At 40.1% G+C, this 17,712-nt stretch overlaps 1 protein-coding gene and 1 long non-coding RNA gene across 3 annotated transcripts in view; one reads left to right on the top strand and one right to left on the bottom strand.

Annotated features, from left to right (window-relative positions):
• Nucleotides 1-17,712, top strand: part of LOC112639928 — a 93,835-nt gene that overhangs the window by 23,524 nt on the left and 52,599 nt on the right. The window lies entirely within an intron of this gene.
• Nucleotides 12,579-17,712, bottom strand: part of LOC105255015 (homeobox protein OTX2) — a 49,410-nt gene continuing 44,276 nt past the window's right edge. For both annotated transcript variants that reach the window (XM_025415315.1, XM_025415314.1), the window contains exon 4: nucleotides 12,579-14,072. In XM_025415315.1, coding sequence (XP_025271100.1) covers nucleotides 13,305-14,072 — 768 coding nt within the window. In that variant the 3' untranslated portion in view covers nucleotides 12,579-13,304. The remainder of the gene's footprint in view (nucleotides 14,073-17,712) is intronic.

Here is a 17,712-nt window from a genome sequence, read left to right as displayed (position 1 = left end):
GATCGTGGCATCTCTTTGCGCCGATTGTCCATTCGAGACTACCTGCTACATCGACTCCTTCTGCTTCTTTCATCGCTCGGCATTGTACGAGAAATACGGCGTTATGCCGGACGTAAAAGATTTTCTTGTGCGAAGGAAGGAAATCGGGGTACCCTCGTTCTTTCTTTTCCTACTCCTTCCTGCAGCGTGAATCAATTTTAAGATGACGCATCCGTGGCGTGAGGTACACGCGTGGCTAAAATGAACTTATTGCGATCTATTAAATGTCGCGACGCGACGTACAAAATCCAGTTTCCGGAAACCATTTCTTGTATCCGAAGCAGGATAAATGTTTGTAATAAATAACGTGCCTTCTATAGAATAAGAATTTCCTAACTTTTCTATTCGAAATTATTTCGTAAGCTCCAATGTGCAAAGAGGAAATATCGCATTATACTTTACTTCACAATTTATTTACATTAAATTATTAAATTATATCTTCCATAGCAATTATATAATTTACTAATACAAGAAACGAAATAAAATAATTATATGTGTTATGGAAAATTATACGAGGGAAGCACAGGTGGCGATTGTGACTGTTCTCATTCTTCGAGTTAGTTTAAAAAGTTTTTCGGTGAAAAGATAACGCGAAAAATACTCCCGTATGCGTATATCTAAAAATCGAGCGGCCGACGAAATTGACAATGGGGCTTGACGGATAAGCTAGTTACATCCTTTAAAAGACGCTTTTCTCTCTACTGCATATACTCGAGCTTCGCGTATTTTTGAGAGAACTGTCAATTTTTCATACTTGTGTTTTACCTCCAATTTTAATTGCAGTTTCAACCGCGCTCTACTAAAAAATACCAATAAAATAAGCGGGCTAAAAAACCTGTTAGCACTCTGTCGATTTCTCGAAAAATACGTGCCAATCAAGATGTGTCAAAATAATCTTACTATCGATTAAATGCCAGATATATACTTATATATACCGATACATCGTGAGATCCACATTAAGAGGGATTATTGTCGACGGTATAATTCTCGCAGCTTCTCCGTGGTAATTTCGAGGTCGCCGCGAAAGAGGAAGGAGAAAAAAAAACGTCGAGGATCGCCCAGAGGGTCGAGCGCGGTAGATCGGATCCATTTTGCAGGTCCAGATTTCCCGAGGGAATCTCTCGCGGCGATGGGATGAGTGGAAAGGAGACGCGGTCGTGACGCGCTCGAGGGACGGAGAAGACGGGGCTTCGGCTATTAGCGATCACAAATAGGCTATTACGAGCCCATTAATAGAGCACGGCCACGAGACGTGCGCCGGCCGACACGAGAATCGCGAGTACCAGACATCCATCAAGCCCGACTACGTCTCCCTTTTCCCCCTTGTCTGTCTCTCTTTCTCCCTTGCTCTCTCCTTCGCGTCTTTCTCGTTCGCGTATACGTCGCGTCTCACTTCGGAGCGACGGTGTAGGGTTTCCGGGAGCCCCAGAGACCGGTAATCCGAGATTCACTTTGTGCATAAGGACGTGCGCGTCGAGCACGCGGTCGTTCTATGATGTACGCGTTACGTCACTGACGCGCGCTCGTATTCCGATCGAATCGGCGTCCGAACCCGCCGCTCCCCCTTCGATTTCGTTGCACCGAATCGCGAATCCCTCGGTATCCTTTACGTTTGTTACGACAAAGAAGACGTTAGATTACCCATTTTTTTAAAAGCTAAGCATCAGGGATATTTTTTGTTGTTTTTATTCAATAATATGCAAAAATGCGCACGTGTACAAGTTAGTTATCGTGCAATTATTCGAATATAAAATCTTTTTGCATCGTAATTGACTTTGTCGCATGTGCTTGACAAAGTGTATAATCAACTGTCCATTTAAAGCTGTTTCTGATAATCTCGTAATAAATAACCGGTTATGCGGAGAATGATGATAGAATGCTACTCGTAAAATTTCATGCGCGATAAAGTAAAGTAAAAAATACTCGACTTGCAAATCTCAAAAGATTGATAGAAAAGAGACCTTTGAAACGAGCACGAATACGATCGTAATAAACGTAACATAAGCTCGGCTAATCGAATAGGCAGAACACGTGCCACATACCAACAACGTCAGGGTGATAAACACTACTGCGTTGTTAGTCCAGTTAGTCAACATCGGCGCCTCGGATGTTAAGCCGACCTGTTATAGTACTACTGACTAACCCATCCCTCTGTTCATCCCTTTTCCTGTCAATCGTACGCACATCGAACTACTCCATTCGTTTGCCATCAGAATGTCGGCGATTGCCTTCCGATATAAAGATAATCGAATGTTATGCAAACTGCAAAATTATATTCCTATCCTTTATTACAATGAAATTGAAGTAAAATAACACAAATATAAATAAATATTCTCATATTAATATATAGCTCAACTTGAAAGCTAAGATTGCTGACGAATAGAATCTTTTAATCTGTATTTTATATAATAGAACATAATTTTTTATTATCCTTGAATATATTTATAAGTAAAATTTTTTTTACAATAGTATCGTAATTGAATATATTTATATATAATTTCATAAAATTATTCTATTATATAATTAAACATATATCTAACACTTTTTTAAAGCAACTCACGCTTATATTTCTCTGGAAAATAATAAGGTACGTCTCCAATTAAGTCACATTTGCTCAATTTTTCATTAATTTTTAATCTCGATAACAAGCTAATTTTTCGTAGTCGCAAAGTGATGAATAATATCATTCATCTACAGTCTACAGCTTAACAACGTCAACATTTTTCGCTCATTAATTTCGTGCAGTAGATCAGCAGGACTCCTGGTGCGATACTGATTGCGAATCTCGGTAATCGCGACGCTTATCTCGAACGATTAGGGACTTTGGTCGCAACAAACTCCAACTGTTATCCATGGCTTAACATTCGGCAACGTTAATCTACTTTCGAGCGTCCAAGTAGCGTCCTCAACTTTTGATTCGTTTCTAAAAGGCTTTTGACAATCGTCGTTGGCGTCAAGCGCTTCGGATAATTAAATGGCACTCCGTTAAACTGTCGGAGCTCAAAGTTCCACTATTAGATACTAGTTTGCAAATTGATTATAATTGCACATGTGGATTTTTTTAACAAAATCTCTATATTCTCTTAGCATTAGAACAGTTTAATCTAATTCGTCATTATGTCAATAATAATTATGAAATCATGTTTTAAGTTAAAATCTAAACGGTGCTTATTAAAACTAGACCCTAACATTTTCAGTTTATAGTAAAAATATATTTGCAAAAATTCTGTGTATATAATAATATTAATTGAAGAGATATAAAACAATTCTTCCCGGATAATCTAGGCGTCGTTTATCATCAGGATCAGAGCGTCATATCAAAACTCATATCAAAGGCACGTGATTCTCTCATTATTGACAATTAACGAGCCGATCTCCTTTGACCGATAACTACATCCACGCAAACTGTTCCCCTGCCGCTCTTTTCATTCCCCTATTCCTATGTCGATGCCTTCGTAGATACACCCACGTCTTTACGGTCGCATAACGGTGGCTCTTTCCTATCTCTGGTGCCAGGAGCCCTCAGTGGCGCGTAGGGATCGCTCGCAGAGAGCTGGAGAGCGATCGTAGCTGGCTGGTTCCGCCAGAGCGGAGAGAAGGCAGAGGAGCCGGACGAGAGGGTGTAGTAGCGAGGGTAGTTGCTGGTCGCGAGGGGCAGCAATCGCGGACGGTAGAGAAATCCGGGGGAGGGGGAACGGCGGGTGACTCGTGGAGGAACGAGCGGGAAGCAGCGGGAAGTGGAAAGAGAAGAGGGCGGAGAAGCGGGGGTTGTAAGCCGCTTACGCCCGCCGAGCGGAGAGCGACTCCTCGCTAATTATTTATAGGACCCTCTCTCGGCTCTCTCTTCTTGCACGGGAGATTCTTCGTGGAGACGAGCTCGCTTCTGCTTCCCTTTCTGCCCCTTCCTCCCCCTCGCCCTCCTTCCTTTCCTTTCCCTCCGTCTTCTCGTTCTCTCTCGCTCTGTCGTCCGCTGGCAACCTCGTTCAATGTCCTCTTTCCGTTTCTCTTTTTACTCTTACATCCGCGGTCTTCTCGTCCCCTCCCCCTCCTCCCCCCATCCGACCGATCTACGCTATATACTTTCATTCTGTGTGCAGAACTTATAACTGCACGGTACTCTTTTACCCTGACAGTGAGTGCCCCCGTGTTCCTTAAAACGGGAAAGGTTTTAGAGTCGCAAAAGTGAAGAATAGGTATAGAACTCGGGCGGGTTAAGATATAGAGACGGGACAAAGTGCACGGCTTAACTTGAAACGCGACTCTAAGAACGATAAGAATGCAATTTGGAATTTGATATTGATAACACTAACAGTAACACGTTAGTGGAATTGTGTTTTACTTATTTTTCGACAAGATTTGAGATATATATAATAAACGATTTACACACGATACACATGTAAAAAAATATATCATGAAAAATATTTATATTTATATTTACGAGTATATTATACTCGTATATTATATATTATATTTACAGTAATATAACGTAACATAATGATGAATGAAGAATAACGTTGTACGAGAATTTGTGTTGAAATTTAATATCACGGGAAATGAAAAGTGTAGTTGATAAAGTTGGAGAACGTAGCGGATAATAATGCTATATTTAACGCGCATTGTCCCGCTTTAAATCGGAGTTTTCACCACAATTTGTTATCAATATTAAATATTTTTTAGATTTAATATTGCCAACATTTTTACGTCGATCTGCGACTAAAGCATTCATATGAATTAGTCAAAATTAGGCTCATCCTACTGTATCTATCACTCGAAATGATACTCGTCAGAGAGTAGCAAAAATTGCATAAAAGTCTTAACAACGACAATTACATCACGTTTAGCAGTTTTATCGCGATGGTGATCATAGCATATAACATGCAATTGTGTCCGCCGTTAAATCAACGGCTTGTAATTTCGATAGCCGTCATGTTGCGCGTATGTTACACGCGATTAATCGGCTATGCCGCTAAAATTATTGCTCGCGCTTTTCGTTCGTCATTTGCGCGATTATCTCGTCACTGAATATCTTCGCTTTTCATCTCTCTATATATCAGGAAGCGAATTATGCGTTCTTTCAACTTTACGCATCAACGATGCGCGTGTAATGCGTTGCTCGTGTGCACGCTGCGAAGGAATTTCTACGCGTATGCGTAGTCCGTACACGGCGAAAGCCGACGGTCCATTTTTTAGGATTACCTGCGGACGCTTTTCCTGCGTCCAACAGGAAGTCTCGAGGGGGACGATGAAACCGAACAGGGAAAAGCGGGCGGAAGACGGGGGGCGGGGAAGAGAGGGTACAGAGGATAGATGCGTTGATCGTTTACGGGGCGAGTCGAATGTTTGGACAAAGGGAGATCAACAATGCGTTCGCGCCCCCTTGACTTCCTGGCGGAGCGTCTGATCTTCCTGGTCGCCGGTTAAGGTCGAAATTGGGCCGAATGTGGGAGGCCGGCAAAAAATCGCTCCCGAAGGCAATTTCTCGATCGAATGCGCGATCGATTTTCGCCTGTTGAGCAGGTGCCCGTTGATGCCGCTCGTTACCGTCGGATGAAATTGTAAACGAGCGCAACGACGAAGACATCTTCGACGAGGTCAAGATCCTTCGAGACTCCGGAAGTCTCGCTAGTCCATTCGAACGAGACCTGTCGATGATGCATATTGTGTTGATTAAATGAGACGGCGCGCAACATGAAGAATTGTATATTTTTTTTTTTTTTTTTTTGTTAAAGCGAACACATTTTCTTTGATGAAGCCTTATGATTATTGAACGATTCAGTATACGAGCTAAGATCTTTTCAAGCGCGGCGGTGAATTTTTAATAATTCGAATCGCTACTTTTTCACGTGGGTAACTATTTTATATCTCGATTCTCATTTTAGACTTTAAAAATGTATAGTCAAAGAAAAGTAAATTATCAAGTTCTTAGAAACATTTTATTTTTAATGTGTATTCATGTTTTTTCGATTGAAATATTCATCGATTAATTTAAAAATTAATTTGGTCGATTGCGCTTTGTTATATCATAACTATTACTTCATGCATGACATTCGGTTTCCTATTCACCTATATCGTTGTTTCATATTGAAAACTGTCAGCACTCATTTCTTATTAGCGAACGACGATACGAATCCACTATCGAATTTGCCGCAAAAATTGCTGTCCGAGTCGATCGTGCGGAAGTACGAGAGAATACGAAGGGCGAGGAAGGGCGAGAGAGAAAGATCAAAGGGTACGAGCAAGAACGCGTTCTCAACGTCGCGATGCGCACTGACTAGTGACTTTTTCAATTGAATTTGCTGCGCGGCGCGATCTCGATTCCTTACTGATTTGATTTTCTCGAGTTTAAAACTGCCGCTTATAGAGCATTAAGCGATCCTCAAAGTGGGAACGGGAAATCTAGTTACGGCTGCACGAGAACTGGCCTCTTTGATCCTGCCGATTTGTACCCCCTCCCCTTCCCCTTTCCACCCTGCCTCTCGCCATCCTCTGCCACTCTAGTTCATACTTATTCCTTATTCTCTCCAACCCCTCCAACCGTCTCAACAGTCCTTTCCTCTCGTTAGAGATATTGCCAATCGAGAAAGAATTCCCTTCTGGACTTTACGAACCTCCGAGATTGCGTGAAAATTTTATCCGCTCTTTATTCTCTTCGTCCTTGCTAGTAATTCTTCCTCTCGTTTCATTTTTCTGCGGCATACCTTCTCTCTTTTTTTTTCATCTCTTCTCCGGCATAAATTAATCTTCCGTATGGCGCGGCTGCCGTTAATTTTCCGCGTGGAAATATATAATAAGTCGCGGAATAATCGCGCCTCCACCCGTGGTGCAATTTAATTATTTAACCGCCGAATTATAAAGTCAGTCGCGCTGCGACGTTCCATTATTTATATCGTTTGCTCGTGGAAATTGTCCACGCGATTGAGAGAAATATGAGGAATCTGCAGATAGAGTTTAGCGGCGATTTAACATAGAGACTTTTTGCGACGCGTGTGCGAGTGCGTCTATAATTTATGATTTATTCTCGTATATGCGCGCATGTCAAGCCGCTAACTGTGTCGAACAGGACGCAGGTGAAAAATGTAATGCATGTAAACACAAACCCCTCCCGTGCGAAACTCATTTTCACCTGTGACTCACCGGCGGGAGGAAAAACATAAAATATAGGTTAAACGAATGAAGATATATCGCTCATAAATCGCCTTTTATAATCAATCCTCTTATGACACATGCTTTAAACGAAAACGTTTACATCCGACATTTCATAAAGTTATACGAATAGTAAATAAATAGCAAATTATTCAGGTTTTGTGTATTTTTCTCAGATGCAATATAAATTTAAAAATTTATTTATAGCTAATTTAGCTTTCAAAACAATTTTACATTTTCTGCTAATGTTAAAAAATAATATTTTTTTATTTTAAATTCAAATAGATATATAAAATAATAAGTCTCTCTTTTTATGTCTTTCGTATGTTTATGTATTTTATATTTTCGAAAATTTGTGGAATTTTATTCGCTTCCCTTGCATTGAGAATGCGGCATTCTCATAGAGATTATCGGGGTCGCTTCCCGGCAACCCGCTGACCAATTCGTCGAATCGTCCAAATTATCCATCGATGGTGAACACAAACCGCCTTCTGATCTTCTCGTGGGAAGACAGGTCACTAGTACCGTTCACTTTGTAAATTTTGAATACGCGCCGAAGAAGAAAAAAAATAATGCAAAAATATTAAGCCAAAAGAGAGAGAGAGAGATAGAGGGAGGGAGAGAAAGAGAGAAACAGGGAGACCGGTGCCGAGGAAAAGGGGTAAGAGAACCGTTTGCGAGGATGTAGGTAGGTAAGTCGGGGCTTAGCCCGGTGACACAGTGAGCGGAATCGAGGCATGAAGCTTACCGTCGGCTCCGCCGTAGTTGTTATAATGGGATCCGGCTAAACGCAAGCCGATTTTAACTCTTCGCCGCGACACTCGGCCAAGTTCAAGGCCATTGTCTTCGTCGCAAGAATGGAAGTGATCGTTGACGCGCCGGCGTTCCTTGTAATGCGACAAGGTATCGGCAACACCTAATCGTAAAGAGCATTATGGGTTCTTTCTTTTCCAAAAAAATATTTCTCAAAGCGTTCCAGTGCTTTCTTTATGAATACGGTTTCGATACTTCCGACTTGTTCAAAAGTTTTGTATTTATAAAACTCTTTCAGCGTTTTCCCACAATTTCTTTAATATATGATTTGCAAATTTAGTCGAATCTCTCTGTTCTTCTTTTTTTTTTTACATATTTTTTACAATCTATTTTTAAAAAGCAAACAATTGAAAACAAGCATATATTATTAAGACTATTGGGTTACTTTTCTTTCGCGTCTTTACGAATTGATAAAATAAATCATAATAAAACTTTTGATATATGATTATTTTTTCGCGATGGCATCATTTATTGTTATGATGTAAGATACAATCCGGCTGTCATCAAGATTGCCTAAACGAGCGTCACATGACGCAAATCCAGTACGGAGCTTGAATCTACTAATACTTTTGAGTGTGTCTTTCATGAGGTCTATATCCTCTTTAAAGAGAAAGTTGCGCGGAGGATTTGTGCCCCGATTATGCGAAAGGGTCATCAAAGCGCGAGCGGACAACGGACAATTCGTTATAGCTCGTTAATTTGATGAGTTAGAAAGGATGCCGGATTACGTTGTCAAAAGGTGGACAGGTACGCGATCTGTCCAATTAGCTGGGCATAGGGCGGCACTCGCTTTCCTTCATGCCTGCATGGGGTCCTTTGTTGTGATGTTTAGGCCATTTAGAAACACACTACCGGGACACACAGACGTATCCTCCCATCACCCGCATCATCGTTTTTCGTACGCGTATGCGTATCTACCGCAGAATCTGCACACCTGTGATCTTCTAATGGGCCGTTATCGATTATGAGAAAAGTTCGGCGATTAATATTAAGATCGACGCGTTCCCTGTTTGTTTGCATCCTTACAGGCGTTAATGAATATACTCCTTTGTGTCGAGTAATCATTACAATCATTAAAATAAAATAAATTTAGATTCTTATATGTGTATATAATAATAAAATTAATTGTGTAATGTCGCTGTATATTATATTTACAGATGCTACGACTGTGTTTTTTTAGATTTCTTAATTTAAAAAATGAAACAGATGACAAGAAATAATTGCCTTTATCAATTATCGCGATATATCCCTCGCAAGGGTTCTAGGGTGTGAAAAAAATGAGACGCTGGGGAGTGCGCGAATAACGGCGACACTGCATCACGATTACGGCGAACGCGCGACCGCGAGTTTGTAATTAATATACGCTTAATGGTTCGAGATCGATATATGCGCGGTCGCTCAAATAACGAAACGTGGTCGCTTTGACGTTAATTAATTTCAAGTGCATTAGCAGAATTGCTGCCCGCGGCGGTAGGGTCTTGCGAACATCAATGTGATTAATAAGAACCGTGCTCGCGATCTATAAAGCTGCCAGGACGAAATGGAGAGAGGGATTGCGTATTGCGTGCTGGGAATTTTGTCGCAGATACAGCTCGAAACGTAATCCGCGCACATCGGAGCACGTATGGGAGAGAAGCGATAAAATTTCGATTTAAAACGATCGCGCAGCTCGCCCTATCGATGGATACCTTTCGAGAGGACCAGGGAGATCGGTGTAAATCGGAAAAGAATCGGGAAAGTAATCGAGACTGCTTATTAATAATATGCGATTTTTTTTCTGATGTAGGAAGAGTCCTCTTTGCACATGATAGGACAATCATGTATCTTACAAGAGATATACGTTTTATGTACATTTGCATTTATTACAAAGTAGCTTAGGTCTACATGCATCATAATATCGCTGTTTTATCATCTTCCTATCGTTTTTTTTAATCTTATAATGATATATTTATTTTTTAATAATCCTCTAAGTTCAGTTTCTTCTGTTTCAGGGAGTAATATACATTAGGTAGTATACACGAAATATACATTCATGATTAAGTAGGCATTTTCTCGCATATGCACTTCTTTCTCGTTCTCTTTCTTCCCCTCTGCTTTCTATTCGTTCTCTCTTTCTTTCTATCTTTTCAGAAAAAACATTACGATAATTAAGCTTTTGCCTGAAAAAGCGCGACGCAAACTTTTACGAAGTTTACGTCCCTCGAACAGACAAAGAGTACCATAAAAAGGAATGACTATAACAAGATTCTCTCTGACGAGGCAATTCTCACTTTACACTCGGAGGTTATTCAGTATTCGTTATTTTGTAATAAAACTCCGAATCTCTTTTTATTTCTCTTCCCTCTCTCTTATTTACGAGATCATATTTATCTTTTCTATTTACAAGAGTTTTCCGGCTACTGGCCGTGTCTGATATGAATAATTATCTATACAATGTTAATCGTAATAATAAGGATAATACCAATGATAAAGACGGCAGTGATGAGAGTACTCGTCTTTTCACCTTGAAATTACAAAGGATATCATAGATAGATTAAGCCTTAAAAGGAATTCTGGTGCGCACAGGCTTTTCATGAAAAATTTGAAAGATATTCATTCGCTCTAATTTACAAGGAAAAGCCTCTCTCTCTCTTCTTTTTTTTTATTATCATTGTTTCCTTCTTTGAAAATAAAATACGATCTTCTGAAAACTGACATCAGCCAATTATTAAATTTTATGTTCCAAATTCACATCTATCTTTAAAAATCCATTTATCATCCTTCAAATATAGCAAAATATTTGTTTAAACCATTCACTATTTAAATAAAATTCGAATTCAGACAACTTGAATCAACGTTAAATATGAATTGTTAATATTCTATAATGATAGTATTTCATTTTCTACGGATTGGTAATGAAAATATAGAAAGAATGATTTCCAATATGCTAAAAATCACTTTTGCTAAAAATCACTTTTCGATCATTGCGAATTAGTGTTTTGCCGATTATCTGTATTCGATTTTTAAAACTGTAACGCACGAATGATAAATGTGTGTTTTTTTATTATTGCTAATATTAATACAATATAATAAATTTGTCGTTTGTTGTCGTGATTTTGTTGAGGAGTGTCGCTAAAATATTATGAAAAATATTTGTACATAAATATTAATATAAATATTTATTAGAGAACGACTTTAATATTTTAAAATATAGTTTAAATGTATTGTATGTTTGATGGATGTTTCGGAAAATGGAACAAAAGTGGATTTAGCAATATGATATCATAATGAAAAAGTGAAAAAAAGAGAAAAATCAAAGATTGCTTTTTGCTGGTCAATGATTAAATATTTGCATAGCAATAATAAAATTGCTTTTTGTCAATGATTAAATATTTGCTTATCAATAATGAAAGTATTAATATACTTTGTTATTAATAATTAAATCAAAGGAAATAAAAATAAAATAATATTTTGATATATTAATGTAATTATTGAACATGAAATATATCTTTTTAAATAAAATAATATTTTGATGTATTAATGTAATTATTGAATATGAAATATATCTTTGTTGAAAAACTTAAAATTGTGGCTAAAAAGGAAGATTCGTATTTTTGCTTTTCCAAAAAATTTATTTCATGAATATAATTCATTAATAAAATAAAAAATATCATTGCTTTTTTAAATAATATCTTTTTGTATAAAATGAATAATAAGTATTTTTTGACAATATGTATTTGATTATCAGTTAATGATAGATAATAATAGTAAAAAAAATTGAGGAGTTGTGTGATGTTTAACAATAAACATCATTAATGTAAGTTTCTTTCCAATGTGTGCAATGAAATGCATCTACAAAAAATAATCAATAACGATTTTATTTTGTAGATACACCTGCAACGTGCAGTTATTTTACGCACGTTACATTTTTTATATTTTTATACATTAATTTCAATTAATTTTATTTTGTATAAAAGTGAAATATATAATAATCAAAAAGTACTTAATATTTCATATCAAGTGCTTCATATTTCATATTGAAATATACAATAATCGAAAAATACGAGATATTTCATATTTTGTGTATATAAAGATAAAATATCTTTTGAAATTATTGATTTGTCAGTAATTATATATTTCGATACTTTTATAAATATAAGATTAAGAAAAACAATTTATGTTAGAAAGAATGTATATTAAAGAAAACGTAAATGCGTTTTGTAGGTGTATCATTGTCGTTAAGAAAAATATAGGTTCAAAGTTTTTCGTTTTAAATTTTACTTATATTGTTTTAAAAAATATTTTGAAATAATTATATTAAATAATGCTAAATTAAAATTATATCATATTATATGTGTTATACTAATATACATTGTTTTTCTAAGTTCTCTCTAACAATTATTAGTTAGAAAATCAATGTCAATCTGAAATATCAATAAATGATTCTGATCTAATCATGATTAGATCATCATGATAATTGATCGTATTTTATTTTTCATCGCTATCATCGCTTTCATCGCTATGTACAGATCTTTTTGATATTTCATATAACGATTTAAAGTAAGATGATGTATCTTATCATCTTCTTTTCACTTTCTCCGAAACAAAGAAAAAGGTATCGATAATTATTGATAGTAATTATCAAATAATTATTTAATGCATGATTTCATTCGTAGTTTTGTTGTCATTCGGCGATTATTCGCCAAAAAGACGTTCCTATACATCATAGAAAAAAAAAACTCTATCAAATAGCAATTTATTCGCATGTTTGGAGCCGCCGATAATAATAATCTGATTTTCTGCGTTCAGTATTGCAGCTAGCAAAGCTTTGAATATCAAAAAATATTTGATATTGTATTCTTTAAGATACGGCAAATGTTTTGCGCGAATCAACTATCCATTGATAATGAATAATCGACGAGAGATGAACGTCACGTAATTATTTTTGCGATTATTTTAATGTTCACACACGAAATACAGCGTTTTATTGGGATAATTCTGCGTTAACGAAATATGCGGACGATGAACGATTGATATATTAACTAACACTGTTACTGCGTTTATTCCGAATGTAAAGCATCGTGTAAACGATTCAAAGATTGTTCGATTCTTAATTATCATACTCATCGAATCTGGAGTGCGTCTGTCGACGCGTTGGCTCCCTCTTTCTCTCTTTCTTTCCCGCACAATCAATTGTCATCGGAGTCGAGATTGCCGTTGATCTCGTGACAGATCGCCGTATTCAGTCGCCAGTGGTAGGGCATCGAGGAGCTGGACACGTTCGCAGTCTCCTGGTTCCGCTGGAAGATCCCGGAGGACCTGCCGGACCGCTATACCAACGATGGGTACTTCTGCTCAGGCAGAACGTAACCGGACGTCTCGTCGCCCGACGTGGCTGCAACAACAGCGGCGGCCGCGATATCGTTGCTGGCCTGAGTCTGACTGGTCACCGGGTTCAGATGATGACTGGTCAGGTGCGACATGGACGAAGTGAGCGCCATATTGGGATGGTACTGAGGATGATGGTAGTTGGTCTGCGGGCTGTGGTGCATGTGAGGGATCTGGGCCTGATAGTAGTCGCTGCTGGCGTACGGCGCCTGAGCGTAGGCGTTGTAACTCTGGCCGGCGTATTGGCTATGGTTGACGGCGGACCCCGCCGAGCTCCAGGTGAAACCATATGCTTCGCCGTGATGGATCTGGTTCATCGCGGCTGGGTAGGACGACGGCAGTTGGTTGGAGCTCGGCGTCAGCGGTGGCGACGGGGTCGTCAGGTTGCTGTTGGCCCCGCTGCCGCCGGTCGGGGTCGCGCCGACTCGCGGATACGTCGACTGCGTCGACAGGAGCGGCGTCGATAAGGGTGAGTTTCCTGCCACCGGTGCTTCCCTGCCTTGCGCTGGCGAATCTGGCGAGGATCGTCTGCTCGGCGTCGTCGACGAGCTCGTCGATATCCTGCTACCGGTGCTGCTGTTGCTGTGATTCTGGCTCGTTCTCGGCGAACTTTTCGACGGAGGAGTCTGTTGTTGTTGCTGCTGCTGATGCTGTTGCGACTGTTGTTGCATTTGCTGTCTGCATTTGGCTCGACGATTCTTGAACCAAACCTGAAACAGAAGGTTGCGGCGTAGACGCCATGAGGTTGCGGAACATTTTACGATAGGTCTGTTGGAAAAAAATGTGTTAAAGATATTTTCATTTTAATTATATTCGTATCGTAGCATCTTTAAGATGGTATCTAATTTCGCAGTGTTATGCGTATAACGCGACCTGGAAATTAATTAAACTCTCCCGAATGGGCATCGTACAATCGGCAGCTTTCAATGAAGTACAAGAGTCTTCGATGGAAGTCGTAGCCCGAGGGATCGTCAGGGAGGAAAGGTGTCCCACTGTCCCGTCACGAGAGGCGAAACCGGTCGAATGGGGAGTTAATCGGTGCAATGGGAAAGTAATCGCGGGCGAGCGGGCGTAACATTTCATTAAATCGCAACAATAACAAGAACTCGGAGGGAGGGGCCGTACGGGGGGCACGCGCGCGTACAGACGCGACACGCATGTATTGGAGCATCCCCTGGGATCCTCGGTGGTTACGGCGTTCGTCGGCACGCATGCGCGAATCAGAGCTCGTCTCGTAGGGTTGTTTTCACCCCGAGATCGAATAGTTGGTTCCGCCTGTGCGAGTATCTCTCGTGCGTGAATACGCGCAGAGCAACGTCATACACGCATACCGTTTCTCGTAGCTGTACATTACGGCTATAAACGCGAAATACACGCACACAACACACACACACACAACACACACACACACACGTATGTACAACTATCTAAAAGATGGGCGCACACGCACACGTGGATTTTTCTATCTAGAAAAGGGACAGCAGAAAGGGGAGGAAGAGGGATACAAAAAGCAGCCCCTCGCCGCAAGCTTGCGAGCGCGTTGTGATTGCCCCTCCTCCCTTCTCTTCCTTCGTCCCGCGTAATACTCCCCCTCACGCATCCCCCTATAATCCCGTCGGGGCACAATGTGGCCAGGGGTGCGATCCTATGAATCTATGCCCGCGCCTTTAAAAGCGGGACCCGTCATCGTTGTTGTTATTATCGGCGGCATTGTAACAGTTGTTACGGAGAGCGCGAATCGCCGAAGCATAGCGAGGGATTTCGTTCTTCATGGTTGTGCCACACGTATGCTGTTCACGAGGCAGAAGCCACGCACAATCCTTTCCTCTCAACGTTTGAAAAATGGACGGAAACTTAAATCGTTTATATATTTCATATCAAGCATTTCAAAAAATACACACACGCTATTTATATGTAAAAAATACAATAAAGAAAAATATTCTTATAATTTACGAAAATATTATTATATGATTAATTTGTAATTTATATTATATTATCCCGTAGGAATTATTTACACTTTATATATAGCGTTTAATCCGTAGTAATTAAACGCGCTTGAATTTTGTATCTTTCCAAGACGTGCCAAAGTCAGAAAGCGTACGAGCTCGGGGAGACTATGATTATTCATCCTCCGTTTATTTGGCTTCCACTTCTCGGCGGTATCGCCACAGGCAGAACCTCGTTTCGCAAAAGTCATCCACCGTCGCGTGATAGGGTGCGGAAATCTGTTGGGCGCGACGTGCGCGGAATATTGCGTATCAACGCGGGCGGAACGGGTCTCCGAAAGAGCGAGAAAGACGGATCTACGTCAAGGTTAGCGCGACGGACAGAGAACGATCCCATTATAACGGCGTGTTTGCACAACGACACCCCCTTCAAAAGCGAGAGAAAGAGAGAAAGAGCTACCCCAAAAACCAACCAAACAGGCCGCGATGGCATCCGAGGACCCCCGGGGGCAACCACTGACGGTTTCACGCTCGTACACATCAAGAGACCGTCGGCGAGGACCGAGGTGCAAATTGCGCCACCATCTGGTTTACATCCAGCGAACGGAAAACCACCCCGGTCAGGGGGGAGGCGGCGCAGCTGCGTTGACACTCTGTTATGACAAATATATTTTCTTATTTGTACTATTAATACGATACCCCACTCCGACAAACCAGGGAACGTGTCATCGTCCGGCACGTACGATTGATGGAGAAAACAATGCGCGAGAGCCGCAGGCATTGTTTGCTAATAACGTAATGATGAGCGTTTTATTCGCTCGATGTTATAGAAAATATCGGTGCGCTCGTAAACGTTTGAATTGTAAAAATAAGATAGATACATTTATTTTATATATTTTTTATCAGACGTATATTTTAAAACATAGTAATTAAAATAAATACAAGATAAATGTATAAATCTCTTGATTGATAAAGTTTCGATTCCACTATCGTACAAAAAATAGAATTAAATTTTTAATATTCATTCAAAATATAAGACTTCCCTTTTATATTAATATTATGAGTGCAGTTTTCTGCTCGATTTACGTCTCACATTTCCGATCAAGAAATTTTGCAAAAAATTTCACAATAGTTCCACTTACATTTTAATCGTCGGCCAGGTTTTCTCTCCGTCTTGCTATTCTTCTCCGTCAAGAGACGAGTCAATATTTTTTGATCCTTAATTAATAGTGACGAATGCACGGCGCGGCGACAACGCATTCGGAGATGCGTTGCATCGCACGTCAGTCGCTTCGTACGCAGCTGCGTGGTTCTCTCGACGAGAACGCTCTCGCGAGCGAGACGGAGTAGCGCAGGGGCTATAATCCACGAACAAATCAACGATATGTTGTACCTCGCTGCCATGTGTACCTCCATCCGTACGCACAACTATGGTCTGTGTCAGATCTCTGCTGTCCCCCCTCCTGCCGTCTTTTACCGCGAATCTCCCTGCCTTTAAAACTTTCAGACAGCATCCCTCCTCTAGACATTATTCGTAGATACACCGCTTTTCTCGCACATGTACATTCGCTGTACGTGTTATACAATACAATGTATATATATATATATATATATATATATATATATATATACACATCCCACGTATGTATACACAAACCGATCGCGTTCCCTTCGCTGTGTTTCCTATGTACATGCATACGTGCACACTCACACGCGTTTCGTGCGCGATGCACCCTTTTGCAGTTGGACTGTCATTCACGACGGCTTAACTTTGCGCGAAAACTCCGCGTCCCAGAACTGAATTTCCGCGCTTTTGTCTCCTATATTTCACGATTCCTACAAGCCGCTAGTTACGATATCGCGGTAGGTGCTATGATGTCCGCGCAAATTGTCAATGATCCGAACTCGAGTAACGGGCAAACGGAGCAAAATCCAGAGCTTAAATAAAAATAAAATAATGCGCAAATATATATAAAACATCAATGTTAAAAATTCGCAAACATTCTATTCGCCGAAACTCTGGGATTAATAATTTTATTTTTGACACATGAATATCGTATGTGTAGCGTATAGGGTGAACGCGATTGAAATTCGAGACATGAGCTTGGAATCGCGATACCGTGACTTGGTAACGTCCCGCCGCGAAATAAAGATGTCATGAGAACCGCAATAAAAGCGTCAACGAGCTCGTCGGCACATCTATCAATGTACGAGACGCGGGGTTGGGACAATGGGCGAAATGGAACGACGTAGGGCGCAAACGCCCTGTGTAAATACCTTAAATCTCGCGCGCGATTGCTGAAGCACGAAACGCGTGTTCTCTTTCTCTCCTTTTTCTTTTTCTCTCCTCCTCTTCCTCCCCCTCGCTCTCGTTTCTCGAAGATCACCGTATTACATCGTACGG

Source organism: Camponotus floridanus, unplaced genomic scaffold (genome assembly GCF_003227725.1).
Source record: "Camponotus floridanus strain SB8 unplaced genomic scaffold, Cflo_v7.5 scaffold12, whole genome shotgun sequence".
Lineage (NCBI taxonomy): Eukaryota > Metazoa > Arthropoda > Insecta > Hymenoptera > Formicidae > Camponotus > Camponotus floridanus.
The sequence above is the reverse complement of the archived record's forward strand: the minus strand, read 5'-3'. Positions and strand labels throughout refer to the sequence as shown.